The sequence below is a fragment of the Ornithodoros turicata genome, chromosome 3, assembly GCF_037126465.1.
Source record: "Ornithodoros turicata isolate Travis chromosome 3, ASM3712646v1, whole genome shotgun sequence".
NCBI lineage: Eukaryota > Metazoa > Arthropoda > Arachnida > Ixodida > Argasidae > Ornithodoros > Ornithodoros turicata.
In genome coordinates this window covers 91,094,300-91,112,467 of record NC_088203.1, presented here as the reverse complement: position 1 = coordinate 91,112,467, position 18,168 = coordinate 91,094,300, and the positions used below count along the sequence as shown (strand labels likewise).

General features: G+C 47.1%; 2 protein-coding genes across 4 annotated transcripts in view; one reads left to right on the top strand and one right to left on the bottom strand.

Annotated features, from left to right (window-relative positions):
* LOC135388816 (solute carrier family 12 member 2-like) overlaps positions 1-5,344 on the top strand; it is a 61,672-nt gene extending 56,328 nt beyond the window's left edge. Inside the window, exons 20-24 of the mRNA XM_064618636.1 lie at positions 688-802; positions 881-967; positions 1,088-1,205; positions 1,293-1,360; positions 4,489-5,344. Coding sequence (XP_064474706.1) covers positions 688-802; positions 881-967; positions 1,088-1,205; positions 1,293-1,360; positions 4,489-4,624 — 524 coding nt within the window. The 3' untranslated portion in view covers positions 4,625-5,344. The remainder of the gene's footprint in view (positions 1-687; positions 803-880; positions 968-1,087; positions 1,206-1,292; positions 1,361-4,488) is intronic.
* A 728-nt stretch (positions 5,345-6,072) lies between these two features.
* Positions 6,073-18,164, bottom strand: LOC135388817 (betaine--homocysteine S-methyltransferase 1-like). Of its 3 annotated transcripts, XM_064618637.1 has the most exons (9): positions 16,246-16,468; positions 16,133-16,165; positions 13,072-13,213; positions 12,044-12,162; positions 11,609-11,800; positions 10,941-11,088; positions 9,404-9,586; positions 8,208-8,439; positions 6,073-6,390 (listed from the first exon to the last, which is right to left on the bottom strand). In XM_064618637.1, the coding sequence occupies exons 1-9, from the start codon at positions 16,306-16,308 to the stop codon at positions 6,219-6,221; spliced, it is 1,284 nt and encodes a 427-aa protein (XP_064474707.1). In that variant the 5' UTR covers positions 16,309-16,468; the 3' UTR covers positions 6,073-6,218. The 3 variants fall into 3 exon arrangements, with proteins under 3 accessions (XP_064474707.1, XP_064474709.1, XP_064474708.1); XM_064618639.1 differs by lacking the exons at positions 16,133-16,165; positions 16,246-16,468 and adding an exon at positions 17,972-18,164; XM_064618638.1 differs by lacking the exon at positions 16,133-16,165.
* Positions 18,165-18,168: the final 4 nt, after the last annotated feature.

Genomic DNA, 18,168 nt, shown 5'->3' with positions numbered 1-18,168 from the left:
TAATTCGTAATACATTTAATGTCCCGGCACATTGTAGGATGGGGCTACCTAACATTCTGCCACTAATACGCTATGAAAGTTGGTCAAATATCTGCGCAGCTCCGTAGTTTGCCTCTCTCCCCGCGTGCCTAGAGAGCGACCTCATTGGTCCTTCTCATAAATAAGGGGATAACGGCGCGCATGGCTTTTCCTGTCAATGACCTCTTGAAGCGAGGCCTAAGCATCCGCTTATTCCTGCCCCGTGAGTGGACAGACGCTTTATCTCGTATCACTCGCAGAGACACACTGCATAGTGTATAGCAAATCTGAACACGTATGCCAAGAAATCACCCTATAAGATACTGTGGACCTCTTGTTTCAAAAGAACCATATGGAATTTCTTGTAGTGCGAAATATTTCCAACGCGATGTGATCGTCCCTCAGTGATATCTCGCTCTATCCTTCTACTTGAGAAATAAAAAAAATAAAAAGTGAAGCTTGCAACAGCTTTTTTCTCGTTTTATAGCCTTGTCAGTCAATAAACTCAATTAAGCCCAAATAAACTCCCCAACGCAGAGCACTGAGCCTCACGAGCTCTTAAACTTTGTTCCCAACCACCAATGTGGTAAACTGCGCAGATCTTGTATTCAGTTCGTAGTACTGTGTTCGGGTTTCATAGATCGCCAAAGCCTTTTGTCCCTTTGATAGGCCTTACCATGCTCCTGCCTTACCTGCTATCAACTCGATCTCAGTTTTCAAACTGCAAACTTCGTGTCTTTGCACTGGCGAATAAAAAGTACGAACTGGACCAAGAACAACGAAAGTACGTATCCGTTCACCAAACACCCCCCGCGCAATATCGATTAAATCGGATGAAGACTTAATTTTCTTCACTTTACAGCATGGCTGAACTCTTGAGTAAATTCAGGATCGACTATTCAGACGTGATGTTGTTAGCAGACATTGTCATGTCTCCACAAGAAGCAACGTAAGTAGGCGTATGTTTATCTGGTTACAGGGATATGTTCGGTTTACCCGGTTATAGCGATATGTCTAACTTATCCGGTTATAGCAATAGTTCAAACTTTGTTTTTAACTGCTTTTACAGGAAACAAGAGTTTCAGAAACTGCTCAAGCCTTGGCGAAGGTCATCACGTGATGCAGAAGCCCAAGATTTGTCTGCACCTTATGTGACCGATAGTGAAATAATTGCCATGAAAGAAAAGGTGAGACGAGAGTTCTGCACCAAGAGTTAAGCAGTCAGTTACACATTGCTCACACGCTTGTTGCCATTGTTTGCCATATCCTTCCAGACTTATCGCAACCTCAGGTTGCACGAATTACTTCGCCAACACTCCACCGGTGCTTCATTAGTTGTAATGTAAGTACATTTTCTTAATGATTGTTATCCTTCTGTTGCGGTGCTACGTCGCACCGTTCGAAGACATGTAGAGTGCTTCTGGTAGTTCACAAGAAATTACATTTGCTCTCTGTGTATTGCTGGGTGCAAATACGGTGTGCAGGGTGCGCGGAGATTAATTTAACAGCACCATCTACACTTGCTTCAATATTGATGTTCTGCGGGATAAACCACGCACATTCGCCAAAAAGGAGCTTTTGTCCGCATGCACCAGCGGTGTCCCGTATTTTATTTCCTATCTGTCCTGTATTGTATTCCCTTGCTGAGCAGGTAGACCTCACTCCTCTTCCTTTGAACATCGTACCACCACCACGCGTGTCGCGGATGCGGACACCAAAACTCGTGCGGGTGCGGTGCAGGTGCGGTGCGGTGCGGTGCGGTGTGGTGCGGGTGCTGGTCGAGAAGTACATAGCCGCGCAGATCGCCAGCTATTAGCGCAGTAACGCTTGCCAGGAAGAAAGTGTCTGAAATCTACGCACGGCGGGTTTTCCCCTCTCTTGTCAAGATGCTGCATCGGATGCGGCTCATGTCGCTTTTACTGCTCAATTAGGTTATCGCGTACGCTAAGTGAGAGGACTCTCCAAGTTGCGCCCCCTGTGGTAGCCTTGGAAATTCGAGACTTATAATTTTCGATTGTTCGTACTACTAACATTTCACGACTGCGCATACAGTAAATGAGCTAGGCTCTCGTTCTGTCATTATAACAAAATTGTATAGCCCCCAAGTCAAATTCAACTCGCCAACGACATACTCTAAAAGCACTGTTCACAGGAATTTTCCACGCACCTCCATAAAAAAATCTTGCAACCCTTTCCTCCGAAAAAACTGTCCACAGAGGCCACAAAAGCAGCAGATATGGGCTTCACCACTCATACAAGACTCCCTCCCAGATGAGGGCGTGGGGGAGTGTAAAATTAAGATGAAAATCCTGGAACGACTCCACGACTGTTCTCCTTTCTGGACACCGTATATGGCTTCATCATATCTTATCTTATACCCCTGTCACACGGGCATTTTCGATCCTGCTCGACCGAACCTGCTTGAACCCAATGCAGATCGGATGGTGCTACACGGCCGCTTCCAAGCAGGATCGAACTTTGATCCTGCTTGACTCAAGACAGTTCCCATGACAGGATTGAGAATTTCAAGACTGCTCGACGGCCGCCATTTGCATCCTCGACCCCGGTGAACTGTCATAACTTAAGACGGACATGCGCGCGAAGCTACAAATGATGCTTACATCGGTATACGATAAATTACCACTAATATCGCTGTTATATAGGAAACGCGAAATTAATGAGTTCCGTTTATTCATTTGCACAGGTCAACCATTCAATGCGCATTGAAAGTGGCCGTGTAGCAGCGTCAAAACTCGAGCGTGCTCGGGAAGTTCGATGCAGATCGGATTCGAGAAGGATCAAAATGCCCGTGTGACAGGGGTATTATTATTCCTATCCTATCTCATGCATATCATATCCTATTATATCATACCTTATACATGTATGTCATATCTTCAGCGGGGGGGGGGGGGTTGATGTAGGGGGAAGGCGCGATCAGCCTGCTCTGGAGTGGCGGCTCGTTGCATACCCAGGGGAGGAAGAAGAGGGGAGGGTGAAAGAGGGAGGGAAGAGATGATGGTAGCGCAGGAGAGGGAGGGGTGTGCTAACCCTCTTGCTCTGGGATTAGGGTAGTCCAAGAGGACTACCCATTACAGAAAATTCTTCAGCCCCAGCGGTCACTCCCCAATTGTCAGGCTGAGAGTAGGCAGATGAGAAAGGCCGCCCAGTTGCAGGCTTCAAGGTCTCCCAGTACTCGCGGAAAGCCCTAGTGGACAAAAAAATAGTCAGTGTTGCCTCCCCCCCCCCCATTTGTTTTCACCTATATGCCTTAGTGTCGCCAGCGCACTGAAAAAATGTTCCTCCGGAATAAGCATGCACTAATGGCAACCACAGCATAAAATAAGTACTCGTGCCCCCCATACGTACGTTCCCGATAGAAAGTAAGGTGATGGGTTGATGTAGGGGGAATGTGCGGTCAGCCTGCCCTGAAGTGGCGGCTCGTTGCACCCAGGGGAGGAAGAAGAGGGGAGGGTGAAAGAGGGAGGGAAGAGATGATGGTGGCATAGGAGAGGGAGGGGTGTGTTAACCCTCTTGCTCTGGGATTAGGGTAGTCCAAGAGGACTACCCATTACAGAAAATATGTGAGCATCCCTCAGTAGTCTTCATTGGGATGCTTCCTGTACCACGATAACCGCCAGGATTATTGGCCAAGTTACCCCATGTTATATCTTCAGCAAATTACCGTGAGCAAAGGCGTAGAATATCGCCAGTGGTGATGGGGGAACTGGCGCTGCGTGGTGGAGCGGCAAGGAACCGGTCGGAGCCAGGCCGGGAAGCGCTTTTGGCGCTTTCGGGAACCGGAGAAGGAAACCATTGGCGCCATCTCTCGTCAAAAATGGGAGAAAACAGTCAGTCTCCCAAGGCAATGTAAAGATTATCAAAGATTATCACAGAATTCTGCCTTCTCTCTCTCTCTCTCTCTCTCTCGCTCTCTCTCTTCTATTTTTGACGAAACATGGTGTTACCGGTATCGTAGCGGTTTCGTTCTCCGGTTCCCGAAAGCACTTTCTGATGAGGGTAGAGATAGGGTGCAGCCAAACTGGTACTTAATCACTGAAGAAACCCGAGAGGGACGGACAAAAAGGGACACACACACACTGATCCTCGGACCAGCTTTCTGACCCTGCTCCAACCAGTTCCTTGACGCTCCACCACGCGGCGACCGACCGACCGCATGCATCGCGCCAGTTCCCGAAAACTTCCTATTATCAAAATAATGTGTGCAGAAAACAACCTGTGTTAACGAACCTTTTGCCATGGGCAACATGTCCCTGACTTTTGGGTGAAGACAAGGGGACAAACAAACTTGCAACTCAGGACAAGATTGTCAGGAGGGGTCTTGTCTCGTGTCGTACTTGTTTGTTCGTCCCCTTGTCTTCACCCCAAACTCAGGGATATGTTGCCTACGTCAACTTTACACCAGCTCGTTTGCATAATGCTCTTATGTTCGACAAAACGTTTGTTTTCCAGGACACTGCCCATGCCCAGGAAAGGCACATGCTCAGCACCCATGTACATGGCTTGGCTGGAAATGCTTACACGGGACATGCCACCATTCTTGCTCATCCGAGGGAACCAGACGAGTGTTCTCACCTTTTATTCCTGAAGGAAAGACTCCCTAACTTATCGGCGCAATAGTTCGCGACTCACACAGGGTATAGGGTTACTCAAGGAGCTGTTTTAGATTCTAGGGTTAAGAAAGAGCATATGGGCTTTGAATGCCCAATGCGAATAATGTGTAAATAGTTGGCTTTGTTTATTTGTTTCTTTTGCGTGTATAATCGAGGTTTCGATTGAGTTTTTGTTTTACGTCTAGTTGGTGAGGACCATTTTAAGTTATTCCAATTCCACGTGGATCACATTGTTGTTGGAGAACGCGAGAACAGCAATAACAGTTCACCGGTTCACGATACCGGTTCACAAAATCACAAAAGATGCAGTACAATATATCCTGCGGAGTGGTCTTGGATCACAGGCAATATTTCAACGAAGTACAAATAAGGTCGCAATGATTTTAGAGGGAGCTAGTTTTTACGTGCAATGTTTTACGTCCTAACACGTGCAAAATGAAACACATTTTAATTGCATTTTTAATTGGCAGGAGCCTTTACGTTTAGCGCTATGTTTCGAAGTGCAATCTTTCTGCGTGTGTGCGAAGAGTACGCGGAGTGATAAAATTGTGTGTACAGTAGTTTCGTAAAGGACATTTTGCGAAGCTGTCGGACGATATGAGACGTTGTAATAAATTAAACAGTATATTTTGAATCTGTATTAAGGATTGTACATAGCTCGTGAATTGTTGATAATAAACATTTTTCGGTGCCAACGTAGCGAAACGAGCGACACTCAGTCGATGTGCAACCATCGTGCTTTGTCTCCAAGCATGCTGCACAAGCTCACGTGGACGAGGCTGGTCAGGGTAACCGCGGTAGTGACCGTTTTGAATCCTGTCTGGGTGTTTTTCCTTGGGTTGTCCTCACTTGCTGTACAGCAAACGCTCCCCGCGAATTTTGCAGGGAGCGTACGACCCTGCAACTTGTCGCGGAGTCGATCTGCAATGAAACAGACCGCCCGAACAGAATGTTGCATACCTCAGCCTCCAAGTAACAGCAACTATATCATTTTTGCCTGAAAGAAGGTTATTTTCCACGCGGACCTCCAAGGTTTCTCTGTCCCCATTCACTGTTGACAGGTCTTGCAGACGACAAACTGAAACAACTGAAACCGAAGAAAGCTAACATCAATAGAGCATAGACTGAGTGTCATCGCGGTGACCAATCAGAATGCGGGAATTTCGATCCACGAGCACCATTTTTTCAGCTTTTTTTTTTACAACGTGGATTTCGAAGAGCGTATATCGAGATATAATCCCTGGCTAACTGCCTCGCCTGAAGCGTCTTGATTGAGAAAGCTACGTTTTTCTGCGGATTTCGCGCTACAGCTTGCTTCCTTAACGACATACAAAATCTTTCCCGACCCGTACAAGGAATGTGTCATGTAATTTATTTATTGTAAATACGTTAAAGTCCCCAGGTCATGTGAAACAAGTCATGGTATAATTATGCCGGAAAATCGGCGTTGGATTTATTAACTATAAGTATAAAAGCATCCGACAGAATAATATACTCCAGCGATGCAGCCCATGTGAAAAGCGTGCTCGAGCCATCAGTGTGCTGTGGCCACAGACGCGAAAAAAAGGCTCATTTCTTAAACTGGTGCAGCTTTTCCAGTTCTTCTTTGGTGGTGTCTTCGGCTTTTTGCTTGAGCTCTTCAGCCCCAGCGGTCACTCCCCAGTTGTCAGGCTGAGAGTAGGCAGATGAGAAAGGCCGCCCAGTTGCAGGCTTCAAGGTCTCCCAGTACTCGCGGAAAGCCCTAGTGGACAAAAAAAATAGTCAGTGTTGCCTTCCCCCCCCCCCATTTGTTTTCACCTATATGCCTTACTTGGCGTCGCCAGCGCACTGACAAGTGTTCCTCCGGAATAAGCATGCACTAATACCACAGCATACAATAAGTACTCGTGCCCCCCACACGTACGTTCCCGAAAGAAAGGTGGTGGGGTGATGTAGGGGGAATGTGCGGTCAGCCTGCCCTGAAGTGGCCGCTCGTTGCACCCAGGGAGGAAGAAGAGGGGAGTGTGAAAGAGGGAGTGGAGATATGATGGTGGCACAGGAGAGGGAGGGGCGTGCTAACCCTCTTGCTCTGGGATTTGGGTAGTCCAAGAGAACTACCCACCACAGAAAACATGCGAGCATCCCTCGGTAGACTTCATTACGATGCTCCCGGTACCACGGTAACCACCAGTATTATCGGCAAAGTTACCCCATGAACGTGTTCGAGAGTAAGACGCAGTATCCTTTTTCGCATAACGGACCCGCAACTTCGGTACCCAAATGTTTCTATGGGGGATTGCCTCAGATTGCGTACAACTGTGGTTGAGTTGATATACCTAGAGGTTGTGGTCAAGAAGCAGCTTTAGGAAGATGAGTACGCAATCTTATATGGCTCATCTCATAGAGTGAAAAATACAAGATGATTTCGCTTGTGCCATCCTACAGTTGGCAATACGAAGAAGATATACTGGACAAGAAATAATAATCACTGTCAGCCTTTTTTAAGGGGGACTTCGCAACGATCGAAGAGAGAAAAAAAAAAAGCCGCACATCGTAGTTTGTGCATAGCCCACAGTATACCTGCCACAAGCTTTGTTTCTTCCTCATGTGAGAACTATAAGAACTACTAGTTACTCGAAGAAATCGATCAAACAGGAACGTCGAGAGGAGGTCGCAGAAATTTCTCCCTCCCAAGGCTACCGCGTTGACCTCACTATGCGTGTAGCGGACAAGCAGTATACCGCGCCAGTCGCAACCACTGTGTTACATTCCCGGAACAATACAATGCACGAAGATTCGGGATCAGATTACTCGGACACTGAAGAAAAAAAGAAACAGCGGTCAGCTGTTTTCCCGAGAGTCCGATCTACGACTTTCCATATTTTTGCACTTATCAGACACGTGCCCATTAAACATGCTAGGAAGTATAAAGAGTGACTGATAATCTCATTTCCTCGTCGTTCGAGGTACGCACCAGGTTTCGTCGGATTCCACGGGTCAGGAAACAGACCAGGAATGGTATTGACTAATTCAGGGTGACTTTAGCCGATCAGAGAAAGAAAGCAGCACCTCCATCGACGGTGGCTGATCGGAGCCAGCCTTTCGCAAATTTCAAAAGTAGTTTTTATGATTCCCCCTTAGTTCTCAACTGAGATATTTGACAACTGTGTTCCGTTCGTGTAAATGATTGTGGGAACACCTCAAGCTGGAAATCCATTTAGTTGCGAAGTCTCCCTTTAAGTCAGATAGCCATATACTGATTAGGGATTTTAAAAAAATGTCCGCTTTTTGCGTCGTAAAATATAGCACTCCTTCGGAGCTGTCGAACGCGTACAGGACACTAATAAGACCTATCCTAGAATACCCTGTGCAAGTCTGGGATCCACACCATAAAAGGAACATAGCGAAAATTAAGACGTAAAATAGCGCGTCTAAAATTGACGGCAGTTGCCGCCTGCAGTACTTGTAAATGAATACACGTATATAAAAATAAGCAGGTTTGCGTTAATTCTGCGGGTAATTACGATAATTATCAGGCAGCGAGCGTATAAATTAGACACAGGAGATTGGACGTCTTACCTCGCTCGGACCCATGGCTTGGTGTGCATTTTGAGGCCGGCGCCCCACGGGTCATGCTTTTCGGAGGCTTCCGGCAACGCTGAGTGACGGTCTTCAGCGAGTTCTTCGGCTAATGCGCGAATGTGGTACGGTTCGAACCCACAGCAACCACCGATGTAGCGCACGCCCATCTCGTAGGCCTCTCGTGCGTATCTCTGCATGTCCCATCGGGTGCACACCCTGGGCTCCAGCGCTACAAGTACACAACATTAAAATGAGCAGAGACAGAGGCGTTTGACAGGGGTATTATGCCCCTATCAGACGGTATTCAAAATGACAGTTAACGTAAAGGGCCTTTCGATTTTTAAATGGCCTTAATAGAGTAGTGTCCTGTCAGGCGACCCGTAAAGGAACCTCTTGTTGGTAGAGCACTAGAAAAAAAAAAGCGTGTTTTTCTAGTGCTCTACTTGTTGCCGGCTCCTTGCGCCATCTCGTTAGTTTGTTTCAATCTGTACCCCGTTCTTATGTTGTCATCTTACCGAAACCTTACCAACGTGGTTCTAATCTGGATCGGGACTATTTTTTGTTACATTTTAGATGCTTTATTTTTTACTTGAGCATTAATTGTCAGAAGCGATGTGGTCGGATGCTGTTATCGAGGATACTTCGTTTTGAATCGTAAAGGCCGTTGGGCGTAGAGGAAATTTTGTAGAAAGTGCCTTTACGCAGCTGTCTGACAGGGTTATCAAGGTCATTTTTCGGAAAGGCCACTTCCCCAGAGACCTCTGGGCTCGTCGCCTGACAGGAGTGTTAGGTTGCTGTGAAATAGATTAACCACTTTGAAAGGCACTGCCAAAAGGTGTCCGCATAAAGATATTTAAAAGGACACTAAAGTGCAGAAATTTCTCCTCACTTAACACAAGATGCCGTTACGTCGACAGCGATACAAAAGGAACGGGATCCCGTTCCTTTTGTTATTTGTATCGCTGTCGATGCAACGGCATCTTGTATTAAGCGAGGAGAAACGCTTTCCACTTCAGTGCCCCTTTAAACTCGAGGCCGCGATTGCGATATTAGAAACAATGCGGTATTTCTGCACAAACCAATTTCTTTTTTTTTTTTTTTTTTTGAGTAGGTCTGGAGCAAATAAGAAATTACTACAAAGTCTATCAACTGCATACCTTAACACACAAAATTGACTCCAAGAAAGGGCTCACCGAATGGGAACTCTGGAAGGTCAATGAAGCCTTGTTTTCCAGCGTCCGGTGTGTGATAAGCCAGAGGCTGAGTGATAAAGTGCGCCTTCAAACCACTCGCGTTCACTGCGTCGATCATCAGCTTCACAGTCTCCAGGACGACGAACGGGTCGAAGTGGCAGTTCACACCAACCACGTGGGCACCTGAAATGCGTGACGTCGAGCACACATTGTGATGACGCTTCAACACGAATGACTTTTCAATGCAAACTTTTGTGATATACGGGGTGTTTCATCTAAAGCGATAAAACATTCTAACTGGCGACATATTCGCCGGAGGATTGTGGGACTTTCGGCAATTAGCTTCTGGAAAATTTTGCCAATGTTGAGGAAGGCTTTGGACAATTTTTAATTGGGGGAAATTTATTTTTGTCAATTAAACTTCGAAAATTGCCAAGCGAACCTCCCCTTTTTTATTTTAAAAAAATAGAAGTATGAAGTCCTCCACGGATAACCGCAGAGCCAACAAAAACTATGCACAGTATCGCAACAGAAATAGTAGAAAAAATTAGTAAAAATTACACTTTAGCCCCGCCTGCTTGATTTTCGCAAAGAAGCGCGCCCGAAATGTGTGTCTAGAGGAGGAAGTGTCCCCGCCTTCATTTGTTTTGCCTTCTTTGGGATAAGACGGTTGTCACCAGCATCGGTCAAAGCGAGGGAAAGAAAGGTAAAGCAAGAGGCTGGAACACTTCCGCCTCTCCCCACATCTTCAGTGGGCTCTTCTTTGTTACAATCGACCAGACTGAGCTAAAGCGTAATTTTTACTAATTTTTTTCGACTATTTCTGTTGCGATACTGTGCATAGTTTTTGTTGGGTCTGTGGTTATCCGTGGAGGACTTCATTTTTCTGTAAAAAAAAAAAAGCGAGGTTCGCTTGGCAATTTTCGAAGTTCGATTGAAAAAAATAAATTTCCCGCAATTAAAAATTGTCCAAAGCCTTCCTCAATGGTGGCAAAAGTTTCCAGAAGGTAAATGCCGAAAGTCCCACAATCCTCCGGCGAGTACGTCGCCAGTTAGAATTTTTTATCACGTTGGGAGAAACACCCTGTATATTGTACTCGTAAATGCGAGAAAATGTTAAACTTCCATTGCGTTAGTGTCCGGCCCCTGTCGAGGTGACATGTGATTCACTGCGCTGAATCAGCGAAGTTTGGTTCCTGTATAGCTCAGCATTCATGATAGCCATATTTTTTTTAAAGCTTTCCTGCCATCGGACAGTTCCCCTGCCCACGCATGAACAACGAACGGCACCTACCGCGGGCCGTTTGTTTCTGGGCCACGCGTCGTTCGCGGTCTTTCCGTCATGCAGTAATCTGCAACCACAGTTGGCCATTCTTTGATGCAAAGAGGCGTCCGGACAGATTCGCGGAGGCGCGAGTACTGCGAGTACAACCGTCGATCCGCTCCACGACCCTATGCCCTCTTCAATTCGTCCTCTTCCCACCGAACAAACACTAGTGCATATGAGCGCTATAGCAAATTCAAAGGAAATACTCACCGGCTTTGACCATACGGACTGCACATTCCCCAGCGGACACCCCGTGCAGATCTCCTTCAGGTCCGATGCACATGGTTGCAACGATAGGCAGGGGAGTTTCTTTGCAAACCTTGATCGCTATTTCAATCTCTTCTACGTGCTCAAAGTACTGCGAAGAGGACAATAAGAAAGTGCTTTCGCGTATTTCTGTGGAACAAGTGGGCCCTTCAGAGACAATTTTTATAAACTGACAGAATACACCTCTACCCGATAAACGTCATCCTGACGTTAGTAGACAAACTGAAACCCAAACAAATCGGAAGGGGAGGGCTGGGTTCCACGAATGGACACTTGTTCGCTGCGTCCTATTGAAGGAAAAGTAGGACCGAAGGTAATCGTGATCCCCCTTAGGGCTGTGGCTTTCGGGCGCGACCTTGTTCGCCCCCCCCCCTTCCCCCTAGCTTCGGTCGTAGTTCAACTCTACCAAATTGGTGGCGCTGTCGAACACTATGATGTCATTTGTTTACAAACAGGGAGAGGTCTATTGAAGCGGCGCATGCACTTTTTTCTATTATTATTATTGGAACGAAGTGCAAATTTCACGTCGAGTTTCGTAGCTGCTCCATTCTCTCTCTCCCTCTTTTCTTTTTTCTTTCTTTCTTTTGTTTTTTGTTTGTGGAAACCCTTACCTCGCAGACGAGGAAGTCCAGTTGGTTTTCGATGAACACCCTGACTTGCTTTCGGAATTCCTCCTGTACTTGTGCCTTCGATCTTCCACTGAGAAAGGCTGGGGTCTGAGAAACTCCTCCGGCCACTAGAGCAGTTCCTTCCGAAGCTACTTCCTTGGCGATCTTGCAAGCAGCCACATTGATGTCTTCACCCTGGTCGAAGAGTACGTATAATACTAAAGATGCTACCCCAATTCTGTAAAGGGGCTTCAGAGGGTCGTCTAGTGTCGAATATTCTGGTGTGCACAATGACACCTGTCCGTCCGGTCCTACAAGGATGTTGGACTACTGCTACCACAAGCTAGCAGGACGTCCGTTTCGTTTTGCGGTTATTTGGGTAACGTAATAAGAAGTCAGTTATACCACGCCCGTAGGATGAATTGGCAGCGTACGTACCGTAAATTTGCGTCCTGCTTCGTTGCCCCTGTTGATAAGCTTGTCGTCGCTGGCGTAGAAGGTGAATGCTTGCATCACGTCGGAGCCAGCTCGGAGAAACTCACGGTGAAGTTGGCGAACTAGAACGAATAAAAAAAAGTTGTTTTTAATCAGAAATAGCAGGTGGAGACGAATCGGCTTTTCAGGACATCCATGACAGTCATAGTCCCAAGCAATGTAAGCAGTGCCACCATCCTTCGTCTGAAAGTTATTCTGTGGCTAAAGTCGCTTCCGCATTAACTACAAAAGCCCACAGAGCGCAGCGCGCCATGAAAGATATGTCATGAAAGATAGCGTGCCATGAGAGATAGTAATGAGTTCTAGCATATCGTACGCTGTCGCCTTTGCGTATGTAAGGGATAGCGTCGGTGGTTCTGCACACGCGCATGACACAAGCAGGGCTTTGTGCATTGCGCAGAACTACTACGCTATCCCTAACGTATGGTTGTCGCCTTTGCGTACGTAAGGGATAGCGTGATGGTTCTGCGCAATGCGCGTACGATATACTAAAAGTCACTAATATAGAGTTTTAATGCATCACACGCAAAAGCGACAGCTTATACGATGCACTAAACCCACTAATGTTGTTCAAACTCACGGAGCTCTCTCTGCTCTCTCATGGGGCTCTGCAGAGCGCCACTCTGTCCGTCCACCCTGTCCCTCTCGCTCCGGAACCTCCGCTAAACGGGTTTTTAAGCCAAGAGGGCGTTGCGTGTGCAGGTGATGTGTGCGTGTGCAAAGCGCCTCTAGGCCTCTGGATCTCACGGAATGTTATTTTCCGACAGAGCCGTTTTCCGATCCAATCCCATCGGGGAGGAGCGTCGTTAACACCCTTATAATGTCCTCTGCCCCCCATAGCTGGAACATATTAGTTTCAAACATTCCTTCTCGTTTTCAGCTACGCCTATAGTTTCCCTAACTATATAACTACATGGGAGCGGCCTTCCGTATGAGCACCGTCGTTAGGAACCACATGGCATTTTCGTTACCTGCTTCGGGATGTTCGATGACAGCTTCAGGTGTCCATGGTCCGGCCTTGACGTAGCCTCGCTTTTCCAAGGAGAACACGAACCCTCCATCACCTATGACAACTCCTCCAGATCCGAGACGAGCTAACAGGTTCCTGCTTGCCTGGAGAAACATACGCGATAAATAAAGTGAACTCTACCAAGCAAGAGCGTTCCCACGCGCACATGTGACGTCATTTGCAGGAACGAACGAAAGTGGGCTCAGCGATCGTGTGTAGTCTAGACCACATAGTATTGACCATTCCTCCACAATCAATCAACTGTGAGACTGATTCACCGCCTCTGACCTCGCGTCATCACTAGAGTCACTAAATAGTGGCACAGAGTATCGCACTCCTTTTCCGCTCCGGTCGGTGTCCGCGATTAGGCCGTTCGTGTCACGTGGTTTCTCTTTCCAAGAACTTGCCATTCATGTTGAGTCACATCCAGGCACAACCTATGGCAACTACACAACCGGTTTCCTGGATTGCAAGCTGGCTCGACTGCGCGTTGTTCCCCACCGGCGGAGGGGGGGGGGGGAGATTTGCGTCCCATTGCTGGGCGACGCAGCCGCGCCTGACTCAAGATGGCGGAAATAAATTGTACAAGTGTACGAAGTTGGGGTAGTTGGTATCTTGACATATTGTTGAATGCAGCAATAGACAACACAGTGAAGACACGAAGCAGTGGCGTCTACTTCGTGTCTTCACTGTGTTGTCTATTGCTGCATTGAACAATATGTCAAGATGGCGGGCTCGCTCGCCGGCGTGGCTCAGGGCCAGTTCTCACTTGGCGACTTCCCGACGCGGCGTCGTGAGCGGGCGGCGGAAGTAGAGGCGCATTTCCGCCGCCCCGTCAGCGCGCACGATTTTCATGTTCCCTCCACAGTGGCATTCCGTCGTCCAAAGCAGACGAAAAATCAGGAGGCGTGGCCTTTCCGTGTCACCTAATGAGGTTTGTGCAGTGACGTCACATTTGGTCACGTGACTCGGGAAAACATATTGCCACACCGGAGTTACTGTAGGTGGGCATGCCGTGAGTTGTTGCAGTGTGCATTCAATTACGAGCCTATTTTGTAAAAACACACGCTGTTGGCTCGTTCGCCCCGCAGTATGACGCCTGTGACGCATCCCCATGTTTTCCCGAGTCACGTGGCTCAAAGGCGCTCAAAGGCTGTGCGTGACGTCATCTGCACGAGCCTCATTGGTCGCCAACATTCGTTCTCGGCAGCTCTCGCCGACGTCGTGAAAGAAGGTCAGCGTGGCAGTTTTTTTGGCTCGACGTCTCTCCTCTCCCGACTCCGGAAATGCGCGTCTATTTCCGCCGCCTGCTCACGACGCCGCGTCGTTCGTCGCCAAGTGAGAACTGGCTCTCAGTGTCGCTACTCTAGTCATTACCATCCCTATCTTCATTCTTATTAAAAGCTTCGCTTTCGAAGTGCCACAGCTTGGTGGAGATGCAGAGTTACATTTAGCTTGCATATATTACATATGCATATATGTAATACACATATGCATATTACCAGTGATGGCCAGTAGTTAACTACACGTAGTTAAACTACTAGTTAAACTACCTGATTGTAGTTAAAAAGTAGTTATCAACTACTTGCAGAAATGTAGTGGCAACTACTAGTTAAAATGCTATTTTAAGTAGTTAACTACACTAGTTAGGTTACTGAAGGCGCCAACTACTTCCGATTTTGCCGCAAGCTTTACGGCACGATTGTGCTTCCGACTTTTACCTTGAGCTACTTGTTTGATGAGAACGGAGGTGCAGAGCAATTGTGTCGTGCATGTGTACTAAATCTTCACTTTTAATGCTTGTCTAGTGAAGCCTCATTTGCTGTGAAATAATTCGGCAACTTAGTTTATCGCGTAGGCACAGAAGGAATCCCGCTGCAAGCTCTGTATTTGACGACCGTAGCAATAGCTTTAGCCAAAGTTAATTATTGCTTGTGATTCATATTTAGGTGTCCAAGAACACTACATGGGATTGGTGTTGGTGGACAACGTTAAGTAGTTATAGATGTAGTTAAACTACATTGCAGTAGTTAAAAAAGTAGTTTTAACTACTTCCCTGAAAAGTAGTTGAACTACTAGTTAAACTACTCAGTCACAAAGTAGTTAGTAGTTATAGTTAAACTACTGTAGAAGTAGTTAGTGGCCATCACTGCATATTACATATACAAGTAGGTCATCTCTCTGCGCAGCTCCCCAGTTCCCCTCTCTCCCCTATTGCACGTGGAGCGACCTCATTGGCTTCTCTTCCAAATAAGGGGGTGACAGCTCGCTTCACGTGGTTTCTCCAAACCTACTGCGCTCCCCTTCTCAAGGACAAACTGCCGTACGATACTGGCTCAGCCACTCAGGAAAAAAACAAAAAATAAACATGATCACATGAATCATAACGGCGTTCGGTGCATCCCAGAGGCTCTCTAGTACATCCCACAAAATGATACAAGCTATCTTTCAATCCGGCAAGAACTGGTTTCTGCTATCGCGCGGAAGCCGCAAACTGTGTAAGCGGCATATCTAAATGTACACAGAAGGAGCAGAAAGTACTGAAAGTGCAACGTGCGTACAACGAGCAACCCCTAGGAGTACGAGCAGATTGCCTTTGAATTTTCGGCACGATGGGCAGTTTCAGTATAGGGATACCCATGCGTTTTGGAGACAAAGAAATAAATGATCTTCGAAAGATCTTCGAGGGAAATAAAGGTTTCTTCAACTGCATCATTCAATGGAAGTTTGCAGGTGGGCGTTGTGAGGGTTGTGTTGTGTTTGTCTTCTCGTGTTTAATTGCCTACTAGAAGGTTACATAAAGGGTCGTCAGTGCGCATGCGCAGTACCCAAACAGCTCTCTGCGCAATGCACGGTAACGACGCTTTGGGCTCTCTTTGGAGCTCTAAAACTCTTGAGTACCCCTATTCTAGAAATCCCTATTGTTTTGCTCTGAGACATAGTGGTGCGTGTGCAACCTACATCGGCACGCCAGTAGGTTTTGTTATAGCGGCTAAGAAATGAATAAGAAAAAAGTTGCTCACGGCTGATCCACATGCGTCGCATACGCCTTTCGACTGCCGAGAAAAACATACTGCTCTAGAACACAACGTGTATTAGAGTGCTTATACGAGGGTTGTACGCCTAATTTTCTCACCTTCCCCTCAGATGGAGCTTCTGAAGGCTTTCTATCAGAAGTCAGGCTTGTTTGCGATGACATCTTTCCTCACAGAGTTTTTCTTCGCTTGGTAGAATACCAAGTAACGGCCCGTTTCCGAATTATTTCGCCCAATAAGAATCATAATGCTGGGGTCATCTCTCAGGCGGAATTTTGAAGAGAGAATTACCACCTCGGCGCCAAGTTTGCTTTCCACAAAACATCTCACCTCTGGAAATGTTGAGCTCAAATTTTGTTAGAAGGTGGAAATTAGATTCCGGAATCAAAGCCCACCGCCACTGAGAGCATAATGAAATTTGCCGCTGCCACCAGCATGGAACGCTAGTCAATCATCATCATTCTTCTTCTTCTTCTGACTGCTGCTTCATGACCACGACCCCCCTCCCCCCAACGCCTCCTGACTTTTACTTCTTTTTAGTAGCGCTTTCGACCACGTGACCTTGATGAGCGCTACTTAAAAACTACGATATTTTATCTCTTCTTGCAGAGTGGCGAGAATATTAAAAATCCAATAATTTCTTACACGGGATTGAGAAGAATTTCGGGAGGTAGGGGGGAACCCCGCCGACATAGAAGTATAAAGCAACACCGATCCAGGAAAAGAAGAGGGTAAGAATGTATTGTGTCTCGTCGATCTGTCACGCGCGTGGAAAATGAAACTGGCGAAGCCGCAACCGTTGCCCGATGCACTCCTGCGCACATTGTCTGTGAACCAAGACCTACTAAATAGTAGGCCTTGCTGTGAACATATGACGCAGTGATGGGTAAATATTTCGATGGCTCTTTGCCAGCTCGGCGCGAGCCAGTCTCATTGAGGGTAAGAGCTGTCACCGACAGCTTAGGGGAAACCCTTGTGTGTCGTCTCTGCGCTGAGCTTCGTGGCATCCCCAGGTGAAAAATGGCTGCTATCCCAATAAGTGGTTTATGAAAGGATTTTCACTCGAAACCACTTTGTGTGTAAGTGGTTTCAACAGTGGAAATCGTTTCATAAACCGCTTGGGATTGCAGGCATTTTCCACCTGGGTCAGCATATAGCAATTGTTTCATCAATAGTGTTGTTGACTGCAATAGAAGACGGATTTTTTTGAACATCTCGTCTGTCTCAACCTGCAAAATTAAGCACAGTGCTTAGGAAGACAGCTTTCGACGCCGGGAATGGCAGGCGATATGGGTACGAATCCCGCGCTGGCTGTGCTGTTTCTCTCTCTCTCTCTCTTTTTTCGGCAGCGTATTTCCCCCGTTTCCCACTCCTTCCTGCTGTCCTCCCCCCATCTGTCCACGTCTGCACGCCGCTCATAGGCACAGTTGCTTCGCGGCGCTAACCCAAAATAATAATGAAACTATCGTTATAAATTGTTCAGCACCGGTCGAAGACACAGTTTGCCCGTACAACAAGACGGGCAAGAAGGAGTCATTGCACAGTTCGCAGTGAGCTTGATTTAGGTAATAAAAAAAGTACTACACAAACAAAGGCTCCGCTTCGAAACAAGTGAATGGAACACCTCTTTGTCGGCCTCTGCAGAGAGCGGGAAACGGTGCTTCCTTCTTTCTATGAACGCCCGCGATTTTCGTATTCACTACACGTCAACCAACCCCACGCGTCGGCTTGCCGTAGCGCAGGCAAAAATGCCGACCGTGCACACAATCCCGCAAACACTGGAGTTTGCACCGTGAAAACGAAGCAACAGGTCAAGCACTCACTCACCATGGTTCTCTTCTCGACGATCAGCACTCTTGTGGAGGAGTCCCCGATGTAGTTCCTCGGAGCGGTTTCCTACCATTATATACGTCTCTGCACCCGGGGCTGTATATTAAAGGGAGGTACCCGGATTTTGTGCTCAAAATTCCGCGGGGCCCAGTAGAAAACCGATTCGCGCCTTTCTCTCTACAGGGAGGGGAGCC

Excerpts from the sequence above, each read along its gene's own strand:
- LOC135388817 (XM_064618637.1), bottom strand. The coding sequence starts at position 16,308 with ATGTCATCGCAAACAAGCCTGACTTCTGATAGAAAGCCTTCAGAAGCT. Across the intron at positions 11,801-12,043 it reads AAGCAGGACGCAAATTTACG|GGTGAAGACATCAATGTGGC; the intron begins GTACGTACGCTG and ends CTCTTCGACCAG. Across the intron at positions 6,391-8,207 it reads AAGCCATGGGTCCGAGCGAG|GGCTTTCCGCGAGTACTGGG; the intron begins GTAAGACGTCCA and ends TTTGTCCACTAG.